The sequence below is a fragment of the Cuculus canorus genome, chromosome 19, assembly GCF_017976375.1.
Source record: "Cuculus canorus isolate bCucCan1 chromosome 19, bCucCan1.pri, whole genome shotgun sequence".
Lineage (NCBI taxonomy): Eukaryota > Metazoa > Chordata > Aves > Cuculiformes > Cuculidae > Cuculus > Cuculus canorus.
The window spans coordinates 12581116-12602107 of NC_071419.1; the positions used below are offsets into that span (position 1 = coordinate 12581116).

The following is a 20992-nucleotide window of genomic DNA, read 5'->3' on the forward strand; positions in this document are numbered from 1 at the left end:
TCCAATCAGATTCAACTCAGGAGCCAAACGCATCTCAGGTCAGCTGGCACAGCCAGAAGGTGCCCAGGCTGTGGGTGAGACGCTGCCCTGCCCAAAGGCAACCGGTGCGCAAAGCAGAGCAGAGCACTGGGCAAGCAGGGGCAGGCGAGGGGCAAGCAAGGGCAGGAGAAGGGCAAGCAGGGGCAGGCGAGGGGCAAGCAAGGGCAGGTAAGGGGCAAGCCGGGGCAGGAGAGGGGCAAGCAGGGGCAGGAGAGGGGCAAGCAGGGGCAGGAGAAGGGCAAGCAGACAGGTAAAGGGCAAGCAGGGGCAGGAGAAGGGCAAGCAGAGGCAGGAGAGGGGCGAGCAGGGGCAAGTAAAGGGCAAGTGGGGGCAGGCAAGGGGCAAGCAGGGGCAGGTAAAGAGCAAGCAGGGGCAGGAGAAGGGCAGGCTAATGGCAAGCAGGGGCAGGCGAGGGGCAAGCAGGGGCAGGCTAAGGGCAAGCAGGGGCAGGCGAGGGGCAAGCAGGGGCAGGCTAGGGGCAAGCAGGGGCAGGTGAGGGGCAAGCAGGGGCAGGCTAAGGGCAAGCAGGGGCAGGCGAGGGGCAAGCAGGGGGCGCTGCGGGGCGGGGCCGCTGTGGCCGCTGTGGCCGCTCCCTCCCCGCCCGGTACGGTGGGTCCCGGGGCTATGTCGCCGCCCGAGGAGGTTCGGGAGCGGCTGTCGCGGTGCGGGCAGAGCCATCTGCTGCGGTTCTGGCCCGAGCTGAGCCCGGCGCAGCGCGGGGCGCTGCTGGCCGCCCTGCCGCCGGCGCTGGGCGAGCACTGCCGGGCGGCGGCTGCGGCGGCCCGGGCCGCGGCCCCGGAGCGCCGGGACGGGCGGCTGGAGCCGCTCCCCGAGGGGGTCCTGGGCAGCGCCCGCCACTGCGGACCCGCCGCGCTGCAGCGCTGGGAGGCGGCAGGTGAGGAGCGGCACAACCGGCACCGCGCGGCGGGAGCATCCCTGCGGCCACCGAGAGCACTGGGCCGGTCCCGTACGGATCCCCAGGCCCGTATGGATCCCCGGGGCCGTTTGCCTATGGATCCCCGGGGCCATTCCCCTATGGATCCCTGGGACCATTCCCCTACGGATCCCCGGGGCCGTTCCCGTATGGATCCCCAGGACTGGTCCCGTACGGATCCTCAGGCCTGTATGGATCCCCGAGGCCGGGCCCGTATGGATCCCCGGGCCTGTATGGATCCCCGGGGCCGTGCCCGTATGGATCCCCAGGACCGGTCCTGTACAGATCCCCAGATCTGTATGGATCCCCGGGCCCGTATGGATCCTCGGGGCCGGTCCCCTATGGATCCTCGGGGTTGTTCCCGTATGGCTCCCCGGGCCCGTATGGATCCCCGGGGCCATGCCCGTACGGATCCCCAGGACCGGTCCTGTACGGATCCCCAGGTCTGTATGGATCCCCGGGCCCATATGGATCCTCGGGGCTGGTCCCCTATGGATCCCCGAGGTCGCTCCCGTATGGCTCCCCAGGCCCATATGGATCCCTGGGGCCGTTCCCCTATGAATCCCCGGGGCCATTCCTGGGGGGACAAGGATCTGGGAGCAAAGCGTATGGGTAGCATGGAAGGAGCCCAGGGAAGCCCAGCATGCTTGACTTTTGGAGGCCGGTGGATGCTAGCAGCTTTCCCTGGGCTCCCTGTGAGGGATGGTGGTGGCTGGATGTGGTGTGCTGTGCTCTCCCCACAGCCTGGGTGTCCTCAGGCATCCTGAGATTTTTCCTAATGGCTTGCTTTATTTTATTAAAGTTTCAAGTGTGGCTGCCCTCCTTCTTTATAAAAAGACATGGTTCTGTTAGAATGAGTCACAAGGATGATCTGAAGGCTGGAGCACCTCTGCTCTAAGGACAGGCTGAGAGAGTTGGGGTTGTTCAGCCCAGAGAAGAGAAGGCTCTGGGGAGACCTTAGAGCAGCTTCCAGCCCTGAAAGGGGCTCCAGGAGAGCTGGAGAGGGACTTTTTGCAAGGGCCTGGAGTGGCAGGACAAGAGGGAATGGAGAGGGGAAGATTTAGATTAGACATTAGGAAGAAATTCTTCACAGTGAGGGTGGAGAGGCCCTGGCTCAGGTTGTCCTGAGCAGTGGTGGCTGCCCCATCCCTGGAGGTGTTCAAGGCCAGGTTGGATGGGGCTTGAAGCCCCTGATCCAGCGGGAGGTGTCCCTGCCCATGGCAGGGGGTGGAACTGGATGGGCTTTGAGATCCCTTCCAACCCAAACCATGCTATGATTCTATGAAAATAATACAGCACTGTTAAAAAATGATTGTAATAAAAAAGGAAGCTGAAAAAGAAAAAAGGCTGTGGTTGGAGACACTTGTCTAAATGTGTGTCTGCACAGCCTTGATCTAAAGCAGAGAAGAGGTGGGGATGCATGGGCAAGGGAGCAAAAGTTTCCAAACAAAAGCAAAAATAGAAGCAGCAGAGTCACAGGGTAGAGCAGCTCTTCCACCAAATCAGACTGCACTGGTGGGGCTGAGCAGTTGTGGAGGGAGTGGAAGGAAACTGGTGACCCACATGCTCTTGCCCACGGTTTCCATCAGCTGCTCTGGCACCCCCACCGAGCAGAGGGGAGTGTCAGCACCCAGCAGCAACAGTGCAGCCACCTGGGGGTACCTGGTGGGTTTGGTAGGGGACCTTCTTGGCTTGTGGCTACTGCCTTGTGCTGGAGGCTGTCGCCTCGGAATCCTAGAAGCAGCCAGGTCTCGGTCGGGGCTGTGCAGTTAAATTAATAGTTTTGCCAAACTGGGTTCTTCTGCCTGGCCAAGCCATTGAGGAGCCGCTGTATCTGCCTGGTGTCAAAGGGAAGGGAAGGCAAAGCACTGGGCTGGCCTCACTGCAAGCAGTGCTTGCAGGAGCCTGAAGGTCTTGTGTGTTTGGGGCTCTACAAGTTGCCTGGCCTTGAGGTCCAGGCAGACCTGAGCCACGAACAGGCAGCATCTGTTCGTGTCTGCCAGGAGAGGGGGATGCAGTTTTCCTGTTTTCCTTGTGCTTGTTTTTACAATCCAGTTTAGATGGAGAGGGGAATCAGACCTTGGTTTTATTTCCTTGAGGAGGGCAATCAGGAGTGAGACTTTGTGCGGCTGAAGCCAGGCAGTGCTGCTGTGCTTGTGCGTCCCTGCCGACGTGGCTTCATCCCCAGGAGTGTCCCCGTGGCCTTGCACAGCATTTCCCACTGGAGCCAGCATCATTGGCAGGGATTGTGGGTCCTGGGGATGTAGGTTCCTAAACGCTCTTTCCAGGGAGCTGCTGGTGGTGTTCAGCTGGAGGAGGTCAGAGTGCACACACGGGGCCTGCTGCTTGGCTGACACAGTCTTCAGCTGCGGGGCCAGGGTCACCCTTGAGCTGCGCTTGGCTGGGCTCTGTCCACAGGTGCCTGAGTTGTGTCTCTCTTATATTAATGAGTCCAGAGGAGGCCACGGAAGTGATCCAAGGGCTGGAGCACATCCTGTATGAAGACAGACTGAGAGAGTTGGGATTGTTCAGCCTGGAGAAGAGAAGGCTCCAGGGACACCTTAGAGCAGCTTCCACTGCTGAAAGGGGCTCCAAAAAGGCTGGAGAGGGGCTTTTTTGCAAGGGACTGGAGTGACAGGATGGGAGGGAATGGAAGTCGGAAGGGGGAAGATTTAGACTAGACATTAGAAAGAAATTCTTCACAATGAGGGTGGGGAGGCCCTGGCCCAGGTTGCCCAGAGCAGTGGTGGCCGCCCCATCCCTGGAGGTGTTCAAGGCCAGGTTGGATGGGGCTCTGAGCCCCCTGATGCAGTGGGTGGAGTCCCTGCCCATGGCAGGGGGTGGAACTGGATGGGCTTTGAGGGCCCTTCCAACCCAAACCATTCTATGAGTTCTCGGCAGCTCCACCTGTAAGGAAAGACTGAACAGCTCAAAGTATGTCTCCTCCTTACCCCTTCACAATTTTTTATGATAAATATAATGATGTATACAAGAACTAGGCAACTCAAAACTTTGTCTTCGGAACAGCCAAGGTATTTTTAATGATAACAAAAAAAAATACTCTTGTTGTCATCTCAGCCTGGCCAGATTTGCTTTCAGATCTTGAACATAAGCATTAAGCACTCATGTTTTCTAGGCAGCCTCAGGGCTGATGGTTTAAATCAAGCACAGATGATTTTACATTCCGTAAAAGTTTTATTAATGCAATTGCAATCCTGGGCTGGGGCGGCAGTCCTGTTCCATCTGAGAGTGGGATGAGCCCTCCTGGTTCTCTGCTCTGCAGAATTAAGGATGTAGAGTTTTTCACTGTATTTGCCCCTTGCTGACTGCTGTGTAATCGGGCTGATGTGCCTGCTCAGCAAGCAAATGTAATCTGTTCTTGCAAGATCAGTCTCTCCTTCCTGCAAACTCTATTTTTGGTTTTACTTCCTATACAGCATGGGGCACTGCAGCGTGGCTGGGTACTGGGCCAACACGGCTTCCCTTTTCCATGTGGTTCAGGACATGGAACCACATGCACAGCAGAAAATAATATGAATGTTTTTTAAGAGATAAATATTTCCATTTACTGCAGGAATGTGCAGCAGGTGGAGTCAGTTGTTCTGGACTTTAGTCGGGAATATCAGTAGTTTTACAGCTGGGAAGTCAGAGCAGACCTACTGACTCAGATTTTCAGGGTGTTCGTTTTCATGGCAACATAAGATCAGAACCTTGGAAAAACTGTCCAGTAGTTGTAGCGTTGCACCATAAATACTGTGAATGCCCTAAATGGTGGGAAGGAGATTCTCCTTGCTGGGTGCTGCTTTGGCTCCAGCTTTCCTGGAGCCCCTTTCAGTACTGGAAGCTGCTCTAAGGTCTCCCCGCAGCCTTCTCTTCTCCAGGATGAACAACCCCAACTCTCTCAGCCTGTCCTCGTATGGGAGATGCTCCAGTCATCGCATCATCTTCGTGGCCTCCTCTGGATCATGAATGGTCCAGGCGGATGGGACCTTGCTTTGTCTACTGTGCTCAGCCCTTTCGCAGGAATGCAGCCCATCAGGCTGTTGCACTTCAGGAAGAGAAAACAGAAGGACCTTGCTGATGTTACCAGTGGTATCGCTTCGGGCATGGGTTCATCCTGCTTAGGTCGAGGTTTCAGTCCCCCGAGTGAGAGGTGCCACTAGCACGTGGGGGTGAGATGCCAGATCATAGAATCATAGCATGGTTTAGGTTGGAAGGGACCTCAAACCCCATCCAGTTCCACCCCCTGCCATGGGCAGAGACACCTCCCATGGGATCCAGTTGCTCCAAGCCCCATCCAACCTGGCCTTGAACACCTCCAGGGATGGGGCAGCCACCACTTCCGTGGGCAGCCTGGGCCAGGGCCTCCCCCCTCTCACAGGAAAACATTTCTTCCTAAGATCTTGTCTCTATCTCCCCTCTTTCAGAACTCAAAGGATCGCTCTGTGCAGGGCTGTGTAAGCAGCTCCCTGTCCTCTGCTTGAGTGGGCAGCACCAGCTGTGTTGGAAAGCCCAGATTTAGGCAAGAAGTGCTTAGTGCTGTGGTGGGACTGAAACTCAGAAGCACGGGGAGGTCAGTAGTGTTACCACAATGTCATGGTGACTCATGTCTTGTTTTATTGCTGGAAGATGTATATTCAAACAGAATGAAACCCAAGCAAAAAACCTCTGTTGCTCATTTAGACAGTCAGTTATTTAAGGATAAGCATAAAACCAATTCTGTTGTCCTTCATCATTCAATGTCTTTGGTCCATGTGTCTTTCAGTCAAGTGGTCAAGTGTCAAGTGAGGATTTTTTTAGTCCCAGATGTGGTTAAAAGTTTGATATTTCCCTTCTGGGAGGCTGGATTGAAGCTCTGTCTGCCCAGGATGGTGGGGAGCAGTGGCAGGCTTGATGATCCACAGCAAATTTCTTGTGTTGGGTTGAAAAGGCTCCGATAGCAGCCAAACTGTGGTTGTGACCTGGGCAGGCCCAGACCTCACTGAATCCTGAGGAATGCAGAGCGTTCCCTAAGGAAAAACATTTCTTACGGTTGTCAGTCATTGCTGTGATGCTGGATTGAGAGAAGGCAGAGAACAAAGACTGTGAATGAGCTGGTTGTTTGTTTGTTATGTGGTCTGGTTCTTCTCAAAGACTTGTTCTTCCTCTGAACAGGCTGGAGAACAAGTCTTACAAGGAGTACCTCAGGGACCTGGGGTTGTTTAGCCTGGAGAACGGGAGGCTGAGGGGAGACCTTATTGCTTTCTGCAATTGCCTTAAAGGAGGTTGTGGAGAGATGGATGTTGGTCTCTTCTCCCAAGTGATAGATGATAGGACTAGAGGGAATGGTCCTCAGCTGTGCCAGGGCAGGTTCAGATTGGACATCAGGAAAAATTTCTTCACAGAAAGGGTTATCAATCACTGGCAGAGGCTGCCCAGGGAGGTCCTCATTCCTTGAGGTGTTCAAAAGACGAAGTGCTCAGGGATATGATTTGGTAGTGGACAGGTACGGTTGGAGTTGATGATCTCAAAGGTCTTTTCCAACCTAATGGTTTTACGATTCTATGACTTCCCTGGTTTGTCGGGAGAAATGATATTATTTTAAATTAGATTTTGGGAGCTGTGGCTTCTGTGGGTCTGGATGTGTTCTTATTGCTGACTGCAGCCAGACAGAAGCATAAGTGCAGATGGTTGGTTAAGGCAGATTCCAGAAATGCCCATGCTTTACTGAAGATGATGAGACTTTGCATCTTTGGGAAGGTCTGCATCAAAAGAAGCATGGCCAGCAAGTTATGGGAGGGGATGCTCCCCCTCTACTCCATTTGTGAGACCCCCACCTAGGCTTCTGTGTCCAGTTCTGGAATCCCCAGAATAAGAAGGATATGGAACTGTTGGAATGAGTCCAGAGGAGGACACAGAGATGATCCAAGGGCTAGAGCACCTCTGCTGTGAGGACAGGCTGAGAGAGTTGGGGTTTTTCAGCCTGGAGAAGAGAAGGCTCTGAGAAGGCCTTGTATTGGCCTTCTAGTATCTGAAGGGGGCCTTCAAAAAAGCTGGGGAGGGGCTTTTGACAAGGGTATGGAGTGATAGGACGAGGGGGCGTGGCTTTAAATTGAAAGAGGAAAGATTTGGATTAGACATCAGGAAGAAATTCTTCATGAGGAAGGTGGGAAGGCTGCGGCCCATGTTGCCCAGAGCAGTGGTGGCTGCCCCATCCCTGCAGGTGTTCAAGGCCACGTTGGATGTGGCCTTGAGCAGCCTGACCTTGTGAGAAGTGTCCTTGCCCAGGGCAGGGGGTAGGAATGGATGGGCTTTGAGGTCCCTTCCAACCCAAACAATTCCATGATTCCACAATGTAGAAATTTTAGTGATAAGGGATGTTGGAAGGTTTGGAACAAGACCCTGCCCTAGGTCAGGCCAGTTATGACTTGATCAAAGTAAGCCTTGAAAACCTCAAGGGACATCCTCCACCTCTCTGGATCTCTTTTCCAGTGTCTTCCTGGTAAAGAGGTTTTGTCCTGATGTCCAATTTGAACCCTGAGCCGCAGCTCATGGCTGTTCCCTCTTGTTACAGTGTATGCTGTTTTAGGTGGGGAAATCACTGCACTGAAGAGGCGGAAGGGATTTTGTGGGACTGCTGCAGCATCTCTGCACAGTGGTGTTGGACTGGCAGCTTTTGTCGGTGCCTGAGCTCTGCAGAAAGGCTCGGGGGAAGAGTGCAGGGTGTTGAATGCCTTTGTGATTCTTCTGTTCCCTTGAACTTCTTTCTCTTTGCTCAGGCTTGCATCAGATCTCACAGAACAAGGTGGCAGTGCTGCTCCTGGCTGGAGGACAAGGAACCCGCCTGGGCGTGAGCTATCCCAAGGGCATGTATGATGTGGGGCTGCCCAGTGGCAAGACCTTGTATCAGATCCAAGCAGAAAGGATCCGCAAAGTGGAGCAGCTTGCTGGCCGGAGACACCAGTGCAAGTGTGCCGTCCCCTGGTAGGTGACCTGGAGCCACAGACCTGCTGTGTGGAGGGTCTCTGCAGTCTTGCCAACACTGTCTTCTAGAAGTGCTTTGCTAGGTGCTGTACAGAGACACAGCGGGGAGAACCTTTTGTCAGCAAGATCTGGCCATGGACAGCTGCAGAAGAGTGTGCAGGGATGGGAAGTGGCAGGTCTGTGCCTGCAGACCTGAGGGACTGAGCACTGGCCTGGAGTCACTGACTGCAGCCCTGACAGCTGCATGTGCTTTCCTTCCAAGCACAGTCCCGGACAGCACTACAAAAAGCACCTGTGGATGCCTGTTTCCAATCCTTTGCAGGAGATTCCATCTGTTTGCGCCGTGCTTTCTCAGGTTCCTGCCTAGGTGGAAGGAATTCTAGGAAGGAACACCTAGAGCTCACCTTCCAAGACATTCCAACTCCCTTTGCCCGCAATTTCTGCCACAGCAAAAAAAAACCTCTTCCCCTCACAGCAACAAATGCTTGTTGTGCTCCAGTTTCATGCTACCTGTTGCTGCTGTTCTGTGCAGCTGGCTGCTGTCTCTCCTGGCTGCTCCTGGCTTTCAGAGCCTTCAAAGGAGACTGGCTGCGTGCAAGGGGCAAAACATCAATTCCCCATGGCATGTGAGAGAAGGAAAGTGCTGCAGTCTCTCGGGATGTTTTCCACCGACTGTTCTTCCTTAGATACCTTTATGAAATCATTGCTCTGCACCAGAGTGTGGGAAGAGTGAAAAAGCAGGTGTCTGAGGCCTTCAGGGTAGAAAGTTGTGTGACAAACTGGAGAGCAAAGGTGATTCAGTCAGTATTGTATTTCTTTCTGAAGCCATGCATGCCTGACCATGCAAATGCACCATCCCTGGTGCTGCTGGAAGCCAGGATAGGTTATTTGCAGGATGCAACATCTGCAGATAAGGCTCCAACTCCTCTCCCTGGGCTGAGGAGGCCTTTGGCTGCTCATTCTTGGCACCTCGTGCTGGTCAATGCTTTTTTTAGACACTTAACATCAGTTTGAATGGAAGGTGAACATAGCTGTTGTACTGTTCTTTGCCTTGTTCCCCAGCTCACCCGGATATCCAGATGTCTAGACATAAGGAGGAAATTCTTCACAATGAGGTTAGGGAGGCCCTGGCCCAGGTTGCCCAGAGCAGTGGTGGCTGCCCCATCCCTGGAGGTGTTCAAGGCCAGGTTGGATGGGGCTTGGAGCTCCTGATCCAGTGGGAGGTGTCCCTGCCTGTGGCCAGGGGGTTTGAATTAGGTTATCTTTAACGTCCCTTCCAACTCAATCCATTCTATGATTCTATGTCATTCACATTTAGGGAAAGGCTCTTCCATCCTGAATGGAGCCAAGCTTGTGGGTTCTGTCATGCACAAGATGTGGAGCCTTCCTGTGGGATGAGTTCTGGGAAAGAGCTGTCTTGCTCCATTGCTCCGTGGGAGGCTCTAGTGTCTCTGATTTAACACTCCTAGGTTTCCTCCTTTTAGCATCCCAGTTGTAGTTTTGTTGTCTTTTGTTTCTCCTGTTGTTGCTCATTGCTCTGCACCCACTCCTACCCAGGTACATCATGACAAGCGAGTTCACGCTGGGGCCAACAGAGGAGTTCTTTGCAGAACATGATTACTTCAACCTGGATAGATCCAACGTGGTCATGTTTGAGCAGAGGATGCTGCCTGCTGTCACCTTCGATGGGAAGGCCATCTTGGAGGAGAAGTGGAAAATCGCTATGGCTCCAGGTACCCTGCTGGTCACTCTTATGTGTGACAGTGATGCAGTGGGTGTTGATAACTGCTGCCAGCTAGCAGCAGCCTTGGCATATAGAACAGTCTTTGGAGGTCGGTGTTGATGCTTCTGATCAGCATGGGAGGGTTCAGTTCGAAGTTTCAGGCAGATAATCAAGAGCATAGCGATCTCTATTTAGTTCTTACTAGAGGTCTGCCCGCAGCACGTGTTTTTTATCCAAGCCTGGGAGCTCTGGTGGGGCAGGGGCAGGTTCCGAACATGGTGCCTCAGCAGGGCTGTGCGTGAGGTCTTTGGGTGCTGCCTTCAGGGGTGACGCTGTCAGGAATGTCCTCCTGTTCGTGTCTGATAGCTGAAAAGGGTGGAAAAAGCAGCAAGAAGATGAAATCTTTCCAATATGATTGCCATGTCTCATCTAGTAGAGTTCCCTGCTTCTCTGAACCTGGACATGGCAAAAGGGTTGATGAGGGCAGCCTGGCTGGGGCCGTGTTTCACAGGTGCAATGCGGTTTTCCTAATCTGACAGGGGAGTGAAAGGAGGAACCATGAAAGGGTGGGCTTGGATGAACAAACATGCAGGTGCTTTTTGTGCAGCTGCAGTTCAAGCCTTTAAAAAGGCATTGGGAAGTCGTGGGGAGGAGACAAACAGGGTAAGATTTATTTTAGTCTTTTCCTCTAATACACTTCTATTCTGCACTGAAAGAGAAGAAACATTCCAGAGTTTTCCCACGCTTTGCAGAATGTTTTGCCCCTTAGTGTTTTCCCTCTGAGGATCTTACAAGGCTTCATAGTCTCATAACGCTTCCCTGGGAGGCTGATCCCACTCTGCAGGTGAGGGAGCTGGGCTGCGGAGGGAAACAGGCTGAACTGTGTTGGCAGAGCTGGGAATACAATCTGGTAGCACTGACTCTTGGCATGCACTGCTCTGCCTTTAAAGAAACTTTGTTCAGGACTTTCAGGTTTTGCTCTGTCAGCTGCAAAAAAAGCCAATAAAGTCTCTAATTAACCAGAGCTTTCTCTTTTCTCTTGCATTGTAGATGGCAATGGTGGCTTATACCGTGCTTTGGTGGATAATAAGATTCTGGATGACATGAAGCAGCGTGGAATCCAGTATGTCCATGTCTACTGTGTGGACAACATCCTTGTGAAAATGGCAGATCCAGTCTTCATAGGCTTCTGTGTTTCCAAAGGGGCGGATTGTGGTGCAAAGGTGAGGTGGTGCTGATGCTGGACTATTTTCCCACCAGGAGTTGAGGTCTGATTGCACTTGGAAGCTGCTAGCTCGGGTGAACTGGGATGAACTGGGGTGTTCATGTATTTGTCCAACAACAGATCACTCCAAACAGATTTAGAGGGGCTGCTTGCTGCCTGCATTGCATTCTGAATCCCTGCCTGTGAGTGGGCATCTTCTTCTGCTCTTCCTGGTGCCTTGTGGGAAACAAACTTCAGTTGGAGCAGGGACTGGAACCGCACAGGGAACTACAAATTGGAATTGCTTCCTCTTTATGCCTTGCCATTTCTACAAATGCACTCAGCCATGTTAGACGCCATATTGGACTGGTTTGTGGTTTATAAATGCACCTTTAAGTCTATAAGTCTCTTCTCCCGAGTAAGAAGGGACAGGATGAGAAGAAATGGCTTCAAGTTGCGCCAGGTGAGGTTTAGATTGGCTATTAGAAAACGTACTGACAGTGGTGAAGCCCTGGCAGAGGCTTCCCAGGGCAGTGGTGGAGTCTCCATCCCTGTAGGGGGTCAAAAAGCATGTGGCCATGGCACTTGGGGACATGGTTTAGTCAGCATGGTGAGGTTGAGCTGATGGTTGGACTGGATGAGCTTAAAATCTTTTCCAACCTTAATAATTCCATGATTCCAGTGCAGGCATTCCTTATGGCTCACTGCAGAAGACGGGGAAAGCCAGACCAGCCTAGTTTTGTCACCCTAAAGCAGCAGATGCCTGAGGAGAGATTTATGTTGAATCCTTCACACTGTTCATGCGAACAGGGAGCTGAAGGCTGACAGCTGTGGACAGTTTTCATTTGATGCCTGGTCCTCATCCTTGTGAAGAGCAGTGTCTGGCAGCGTGCTGGTCTCTGCTCACTGTGGAGCAACTGTGCAGTTACGCAGTCAAGTACTGGATTTTATGCCCAGTTGTTGGGCAAAATGTCCCTCCAGGCTGCTCTGTGCACCCAGCTCAGCCCTGCTCATGCTCCCGAGGCACTGGAGGATCTGTGTGCCGTAGTCCTGGGTATATGTGGGAGTTGGGATAGTGCTGGGATTTTCTTCTTCCTTGTCATATTCCCATGTCCTGTGGCTGCAGGTGGTGGAGAAGGCGTACCCCACTGAGCCTGTTGGGGTGGTGTGCTGTGTGGACGGGGTCTACCAGGTGGTGGAGTACAGTGAGATCAGCCTGGAGACTGCGCAGCAGCAGCGTCCCGATGGGGGACTGGTGTACAGCGCCGGCAACATCTGCAACCACTTCTTCACAGTTGAGTTCCTGGAAATGGTGGCCCAGTAAGTTCCAGCACACCTGGTAGGCAGTCATGCAGCCCAAAAATGCCCTGAAGAGTGGGCATTCCTGTTTCCCACTCTATAATTCCAGTTATGGGTACCTCCTGCTCTGCTCCTCTTCTCCTCTTTCCTCTAACCAATTCAAAACAGGTGTCCGCTTTCTTACAGCCCCAGCGTGCTCTTCAGGCCCTACCCAGTGCAGAGGTTGAACGCTTTACTATAACTAAATCAACTGAGATAGAGCAGCGCGTGACCTTCCTGGGCCTGCAAGGGTGCAGGCACATGAGCAGCACTGTGATCCATGGTGTGGTCAGTGATGCAGCCCCACACTGACTGTTTTCAATAGGAATGTCACCCATGCCATCCCTTGGGACAACAAGGATTGAGGGAGAGGATGAAGCTAAGTGAGGACTCTCCCCCTTGGGGTTGGATGATCAGGATGTGATGCTGAGTGTTCATAAGCAGCCGCACAACCTTCCTGAAGAGCTTGATCCAGCCTTTTGTGAGGGATCTTCTTGGCCCCATTGTCACCCCAGTCAGATAACAGTTTAGGTTACCTTTTCTTATCTCTGCCATTTCAGCTGGATGTTGGGCTCTCCCTTTCCTCTCGTGTTACCCCATCACATCCCACTGATGCAGGCAGTGTTGCTGGCTGGGCCGCTTTGCTCAGTGTGGTGTTTCCTGAACGTGACTTGGATCAGTTTGAAGAGAGCAACACCCACAACAGTTGCAAGATCACCCAGAGCAGTAATGAACCATCTGCTTTCCAGAAGTGTCCTGCTTTTTCCTAAGTGGGCATGAAGTGAATGAACTTGTTTCTTCTCCTTTTGCAGGCAATATGAACCGCAGCTGAGGTATCATGTAGCTATGAAGAAGGTGCCGTACATTGACGAGGAGGGAAATCTGGTAAAGCCGCTAAAACCGAATGGGATAAAGCTGGAGAAGTTTGTGTTTGATGTGTTCCAGTTCTCTAAGTTAGTGGCAGACATGATTTTGGTTTTTTAATTCCCCTTCCCAATGTGTATTTGAATGCCTGTAAGTGCCAACAGGCCCTGCCAGGGAGTGTGTGGTGTATGGGTGGCTTGTTAGGGAGGCTGTGGGATCTACACCTCGCCCCAACACACCAGGAACACCCCAGGCTCCGAAAGGGGCATTCCCAGGGCGCTCGGCAGCAACCAGGCTTCCAGAACAGTTTTTTCCACTAGGGATGGGTTGGCTGGCCTAGACACTGCCAGCCCGGCAAGTGAAACGAAAAAAAGGGAAAACGAGCACAAAGCTAGCATTGAATCCAAGCTCATGTTGAAGTATTCAGACTCGCGGAAATCGGGTCTTTCAGGATTGTGGCTTCCATGGCAACGGCAGCTCTGGTTGCAGCCTTGGTGTGTATTCAGGGCTCAGCTCACAACTCTGTGCTCGGAGAACAGGTTGCTGCAGCACCGTCAGGCCAAGTTACTGTCGCTGTGGGAACTGTTGGTGTTGGCTTGCCAAGCTCTAAACCACAGCTGAGAGCACTGCACCATGGTGTCAGCACAGCCGGAGGCCCTTTGTGTTTAGGGAATGTCAGACTTCAATAATGTAGGAATTTGGCATAACTGTTCTTATAAACCCTACTTTCTGAGGACTTCCATTTCAGCAGTAAATGTTCTGGTTTAGGTTTAAATAAATGGCAAAAAGAGACCTCAGACTAACTGAATTACCTTTGTTTGGTGATAGTGATTTTGGTTTTAGAGGGTTTACTTTAGGAAATAGGGTTCGAGATTTGAACTGGTCTCTGTTTCGTGGCACACATCCAGCCAAGACATGTCATACCAAAGGCTAAACCAGTGTGAAGAGACCAGTGCTGAGCTGTGAGCTCTGAAAGGACTCATTTGCAAGCAGTGATTCCTTGTGCTTTTTTAATAATGCCACAAAACCATCTTGGCAGCTGCTTTTCTGAAATGCAGAAAGGCCCAGATGCTGCTGTGGGATTTAATTTGCAGTCCCATTTCTGTAAATGGCTTTACTTAACATTCAGCTGTAAATACTCCCATGTTCCTTATTCATCCTTGTGAACTGGTGTCCCTGGCTGATCCTTGCCCACAGACTCCAGGTGGAGTGGCCATTCCTTGCTGCCGTGGAGTGCAGGGTCCAAGCTTCAGACATCGCTGCTCTTTCCATCCCGCTGTGCTCCTTGCTGAGCCTTTTTGTCTATGAGTTTCCCAGTGCCTGGAGAGGTTTCTGTGGAATCTCTGCAGAGCTAGTGCTTTCCCCCTCACCTTTGCACAGCTCGAGAGGGTCATGGGGCTGCTGTTGTGTTCCCAAAGAGACTGAGTTGCTTGTTGTGTTCTCCCATCACACAGCTCTGAGACTTCTTTGCTTCTCAGGTGGGAGGAGGGCTTTCCACAGCTTCCTATCCCAGGCTGCACACACCACTGCTTCCTAAAACAGATGTGAGCCTTTCCCCTTCAAAGTTGTTGTTGAATCAATGGGGCTGATGCCAAGCTGTGTTTTTCATAACCATTGTTTTCTCCCCTTGTTGGTAGGAATTTTGTGGCATTTGAAGTTTTGCGAGAAGAGGAGTTCTCACCACTAAAAAATGCAGACACAGCTGACAAAGACACCCCAACCACTGCTCGGCGAGCACTCCTGGCCCAGCATTACCGCTGGGCTCTCAAGGCTGGGGCCAGGTTTCTGGATGAAAACAGTTGCAGGATTCCAGAGACACTCAGGTACAAACCTCTGTGACCTTCACTGCCTGTGGCTGCCCAGCCATGCCAGCTGGCTAATGGCATGTAGTGTTCTCTACAAATCGGGCATGAGTTTGATCCTGGGGTGACTTCGCATGGATTTGTTTCAGCTGGTCTTTTCTGAACACACAGTGGTGTCTGTTACAGCTCGTGCAGCACTGGTGCCCAAGTGCTCCAGACAGTAACACATGGTGTGCTGGGCTACATCTGTAGCACAGAGATCCTGGGGTGATTCCTTTTGTAGCAGCTTGTTAGGTGGGGTTGACCTTTTCCATCTTTCAGGACTTAGGCAGCACAAGGAGATGTAATTTGTAGCCCTCACTAGCTTTTCTCAATACAGCCCCAGTGCTTAAAGCCCAGGAGGAAGCTCAAGTGATCTTAAGGATCAGATATGACAGCAGGTACCGATTCCGATTCCTTCTGCATTGTATTGAGTGGGAAACTGCTTTTACTCTGTGGGTCTGTTGCTTCCTCAACTCATAGTTTAAGAAACCCATGAGCTGTTCATTGTGCTTGATAAAGTACCTCTATAAATGCAATGTTCTTGTTTTGATGAGAAATATCTGGGACCTGCTCATGCCCTTTTGTGTTCACACTTTGTGTTCAAATAATGCCCGGTGCATGTGAATATAACAAATGTTGTGTCTTTCTGGATATCCTCCTCTCATGATCTTTCTAAGAAGATGCCCTGTTTTTTAGGGGTTTTTTTAAGCAGAGAAAGAGGTTAATCCTGTGTTCCCTTCTCTAGTCTTACAGGAACTGAAGATCCTCCGGCTGTGTGTGAGATTTCTCCATTAGTTTCTTACTTTGGAGAGGTGAGGATAATTATCTATGGAGGTGTTTTTAAGAGTGTGCTGGTACGCATCTGATTTCCTTCTAAACATTGGGGATTTCTTTAGCCTGGGCTTGCTGGGAGATGGTAAGAGCAAGGGAACCAGAACTTTGGTGAAGGAGGTGATATTCCCCTTCTAATCCACTCTGTGAGACCCTATCTGGAGTCCTGTGTCCAGTTCTGGAATCCCCAACGTCAGAAGTATATGGAACTGTTGGAATGGGTCCAGAGGAGGCTACAGAGATGATCCGAGAGCTGGAGCACCTCCTGTACAAGGACAGGCTGAAAGAGTGGGGGTTGTTCAGAAAAGAAGGCTCCAGGAAGACCTCAGAGCAGCTTCCACTGCTGAAAGGGGCTCCAGGAAATCTGAGGAGGGACTTTTTGCAAGGGCTAGAGTGATAGGATGAAAGGGAATGGCTTTAAATTGGAAAGGGGAAGATTTAGACTAGACATTAGGAAGAAATTATTCACAATGAGGGTGGGGAGGCCCTGGCCCAGGTTGCCCAGAGAAGTGGTGGCTGCCCTATCCCTGGAGGTGTTCAGGGTGAGGCTGGATGGGGCTTGGAGCCCTCTGATCCAGTGGGAGGTGTCCCTGCCCATGGCTGGGGGGTGAAACTGGATGATCTTTAAAGGTCCCTTCCAACCCAAACCATTCTATGATTGCATTCCTGGTTCCATCATGGCTTGCTCTTGAGCTGTTCGTTCATTCTCAGTTTTAGCCATCTGTAAAATGAGTTAGCAAAGACACGGTTTCCTTAAGACTCACCAGCACTTTGAGGACATCTGAATGAGAAGTGCAGAATATTCAAATTCCAAAATCCATAGGGTCACCATAGTGAGCTGGATGCTACTTTGTGCCCGTCTCCCACAGTGAGCGAATACTGAATGAGAGCTGTGATGTGTATGTTGTCGTTAGAGAACCCACATCGTAGAACAGATTTCTCAAATGCGTCCCTCTGAAAATGACTGGTCCTGGCAGAGCTGCTGCCGTTTAGTGGTGAGAAGAGGAGCTGCCCTGTGATGGGCAGCCAGGGCGAGAATTGGTGGCGTTGCAGGAGGATTTGTGGACGCTGTGGGGGAACAACATTCAGAAAACTTTATATCTTCACTACATTTCTGCATGCAGATAATGAACTCATCACAACTGATGCGTTCTAAGAACAAAATGGAAACAAGGCAATTGGAGTTGACTTTTCTTTCCTAGAATTATTTTAGTGTGAGTTAAGACTCACTGCTGCAGACTGCCCCTCCCCAGGAGCTTGGGTCTGGGATCTGTTGGTTTGCAGTCCATCAGTGCCTCTCCTTCTCCTGGAACGCTTTCCATCTCTGTCACTAAGGAAACTGCTGCTGCTGTCCTTCCTGTGCCCTTTTAACTTTTCATAGTCCCTTCTTCTCTACAGGCTTAAAAGCAGTGCAGGGAACCAGTCTGATGCATTTATGACCTGACAGTTCTGTTTTCACACTTTCTCAGGGTCTGGAAGCGTACATGAAGAACAAAGACTTCCCTTCTCCCTTTGTACTGGATGAAAACAATGTGGAAATGCTAGGAAACTCTTGAAGAGGAGGGAGGTCTTTCCCCCTCAAATCTGGTCTCTGTTGGTCAGATCCATTGCCAGGACTGACATTGCTGGAGGCTCAGTATGAAGTACAGTATAAAAAAAATTGCTTTGCAGTATCGGATTGATGCCAAATACTCGTAGCAGTCATGTTTACACACCCACATGCTCTCCAGCTCTGTTTGATAACTCTGAAAGCTGTGCCTTTTACCTCAGTCTGTTCCATAGCCTTGGATGTGAATCAAGATAAATGCCTCCCGGGTACCAAACAGATTTTATAGTTCTTATTTACTCTGCATGTGAATATGTAAAAGAGCTGGTCAGGGGCTCATAAATCAGCTTTGCCTTTAAGACTATAAATCCTCCTCAGGGCCTTGTAATGTATCCTGTTTGTGCTAGTGGGGTTGGGGTTTGGGTTTTAAACAGCGTGCCCAACTGAAGAATCCGCTCGAGGCTCCATCCTGAAAAATATGGAACAACTTTTTGTCCTGAGGCCTTTCCTTCTAGAGAACCATCTTTTCCCTAACTCTGTGCTGGTTCAAAGATCCAGTTCAGCAGCTGATTCCTGTGACCATGTCACACAGAGGAGGCTGCGGTTGGTGGGATGCTGCTGCGCATGAGTGTTGCTTGAGGTCTGGACCTCAAAGCAGGACAGGCTTGGATGCAGAGCTAGGCTCACCAGTGCCATTCTGAGACAACATAAGGAAATGAGCAGTATAGACTGATCATTCCTTACAGCAGCAGTGACTTGGGCTTTTTTAATAAAAAAGAAGAAAAAAATGATGAGAATTTTTCTCACCGCACCCTCTGCTCTTCCTGTCTCTAACAAAGAGTTGTTGTACCTTTCATTTCTCTATTTACCACATCCATCCAAGGGGAATCTCCTCAAGTACCTGGAAGTAATAAGAGGAACAAATTCTGATGGTAGAATTTAATGCTTAATGAAAACCAAAAGTGCCTTAATCCCAGCATAACTAGTGTGCACAGTACACCACCAGTTCCTGCTGCTGCAGCTTCCTGCCAGGTCGCTTTCCAGCACTCTTTCACTTCTGAAATAATTCTTTAGATGCCTTCCTTTTAAACATGTTACTAACTGTAATGCAAGATAAGCCTCACCTAATGAAGGACACTAATTTTCAGAACATATGTAGCACACCAAGTCAGCCCTGGCCGAGGGACAACAGGGCGGCTGTGATCCACAAATGAATTGTCCTGGTTCAGCCACTGCAGAACCTGTGCTGAGCACACCAGAGTTGCTTCACCCTTTGTGAGGAAGCTCCAGGTGCACTGCCGGGTGCCCTTTGCTAGAGGAGCACTCTGTCCTTTTCCCCTAAATTGGGAGTTAAGGAAGGGGGTGAGGACTGTGAGCGTGGGGAGGCCCTGGCCCGGGTTACCCAGAGAAGTGTCTGATCTGTCCCTGGAGATGTTCAAAGCCAGGTTGGATGGGGCTTGGAGCCCCTGATCCAGCATGAGGTGTCCCTATCCATGGCAGAGGGGTTGGAATTAGATGATCTTTAAGGTCCCTTTTACCTCAAACCATTCCATGATTCTATGATCTCAAATGTTATTTTCTGCATCTGCTTCTACTGAGGAATCGCTGATGCTATTTTTTTAAGCATAAATCTTTAAAAATACAGTTTGTAGGTAGACTCAGGTTTTCCAAAGAAGGCACCTAAACATCCATAGCAGCATGCTCAGGTATAAAGTGAATCTGCAGGCACGTCAATAACAAGCCTTGTGCACGTGCAGACCAGCTAATGACAGCTCCCCTCACCTCAGTTTCCATGTGCAGCCAGTAGTTCCCATTTCCAGTACAAATTAAGCATTTGTCTGCAACACTCAATGCTGTGGTTTGTTTATATGGGTCATTCCATTCCTGTCAGTCAAGTTTTACATCTGAGAATCGTGTTGTACCTTTGTGAGCACTACTCGCTGGTTCAGGCCCATGGTCATTTGAAATTGAGCTGTGCTATAAAGAAAGGATCTTTCTTTTGCTCTTTCTGAAGTGCTTTCTCTTTTGAAACTTCAGCTCTGATGTGCTTTCAGCTTGTGTACGCTGAGCTGCTGACAGGGGTTTTAGAAGTTTTCGAGAAGCTGAGTTAGGATGCTGAATGCTTTGTCTCTTGTTTTATTTTTCTCCTCACAATTTAAACTGGAACATTAAAAGAGTTTTGAGAGAAGTTTAAAAAACCCTTGTCCTGTGTGTAGCCAAGTAACTGTAGTGTGCATTTTGAAATGAGAAGTGCTGGAAACAAAGGGAAGTCCCATAATAATCCAGAACCTTTTGGACTCCTAAGCATTTTTATAATAAAGATATTACTGTGAATTCTGTGTCTGTCTGTATTTCTTGTTCATGAGGAAGAACACCCTTGTCCTCCGACACCTCCTGGATGCCGTCACTGCAGCTGCAGGACACTGAGACCATGTTACTCATGGTGTTGTCCCAAGCCTGCTGTGAGTTGCTGCTGGGGCTCGATGACCTCAAACACACCCATTACCACTGGTGTTCCTGCCAACAGCTCTGGTACTGCTCTCTACATAATCATCTCACCACATGAGGAAAGGCCACCTCTCTTCACACCTTGCTTCCCGCCTAGGCCCTGGAGCTGCTCCCGCCAGGGCCGGGCTGCGCAGGAACAGAGGGACAGGACCAGGCTGGGAGCAGGACCCATGATGTTGTGAGCCACACAGAACGCGGCTCTGTTGCCCAGTGTGCAGTAGCCAATCTTTACATCACGGAGAGAGACAGTGTTTATTCAGAATTTGTGCCAATCCTGGACCCTCGGGGGAGGGACCCTTGGGATGGACCCTTCCAACTCAGGTGTGAAGCCCCCAACACAGACCCCACAACTTTATATGCTGCAGACTGATAAATACTCATAGAATTCCTGGTCAAGCCATGCATATTCCTAACTAATCAGACTATCTTGATCTTTTGCCACACATATGCCTTGAAATTCTGAATGTATTATTGAACAATCTGTGCAATCCCTAGTGGCTCTGTAGCCTGTCACTGAGGAGATTTTGCTGGATTATGCTAATAAAATATTAAAAGTTCAATCACTTGTCCGTGCATTTTGCACTTACCACACCCTCACTTGGCTCACGCTGTTTACCAGGCTGTTTCTGATCTTAAATTTGCCCCATTCATGGCTTGTTTTACTATAGACAGTGCCTTTAATCACATCTCCTTTTGTTGTAAAAAAGTCAGTGATAACGGAATCATCTGTGATCCAACTTTTAGCTCCTTATAAAATCCCCTTAACTTCAGGGCCTTCTTGCAGTTTTATAGAATCATGGAATGGTTTAGGTTGGAAAGAACCTCAAAGCCCATCCAGTTCGACCCCTGCCACAGGCAGACACACCTCCCACTGGATCAGGGGCTCCAAGCCCCACCCAACCTGGCCTTGAACCCCTCCAGGGATGGGGCAGCCACCACTGCTCTGGGCAACCTGGGCCAGGGCCTCCCCACCCTCACAGAAGAACATTTCTTCCCAAGATCTCATATCAGTCTCCCTTCTTGCAGCTGAAAACCTTCCCCCTCCACCTATCCCTGCACTCCCTGATCCAGAGCCCCTCCCCAGCTTTCCTGCAGCCCCTTTCAGGACTGGGAGCTGCTCCAAGGTCTCCCAGTAGCCTTCTCAACAACCCCAGCTCTCAGCCTCTCTTCATCCAGGAGGTGCTCCAGCCCTCGGATC

General features: G+C 50.8%; 1 protein-coding gene across 1 annotated transcript; it reads left to right on the plus strand.

Moving 5' to 3' along the window:
- The first annotated feature begins 616 nt into the window (after positions 1–616).
- UAP1L1 (UDP-N-acetylglucosamine pyrophosphorylase 1 like 1) lies at positions 617–19613 on the plus strand. The gene is made up of 9 exons (XM_054084451.1): positions 617–934; positions 7732–7936; positions 9494–9669; positions 10710–10882; positions 11990–12183; positions 13014–13154; positions 14703–14888; positions 15655–15721; positions 17210–19613. Exons 1-9 carry the CDS (start codon positions 664–666, stop codon positions 17294–17296), a joined length of 1500 nt encoding a protein of 499 aa, XP_053940426.1. The 5' UTR covers positions 617–663; the 3' UTR covers positions 17297–19613.
- The last annotated feature ends 1379 nt before the right edge of the window (positions 19614–20992 follow it).

Coding starts and splice junctions, on each gene's coding strand:
- UAP1L1 (XM_054084451.1), top strand. CDS start 664: ATGTCGCCGCCCGAGGAGGTTCGGGAGCGGCTGTCGCGGTGCGGGCAG. Junction 9,670..10,709: donor GAAAATCGCTATGGCTCCAG/GTACCCTGCTGG, acceptor CTTGCATTGTAG/ATGGCAATGGTGGCTTATAC. Junction 14,889..15,654: donor AGGATTCCAGAGACACTCAG/GTACAAACCTCT, acceptor TCCCTTCTCTAG/TCTTACAGGAACTGAAGATC.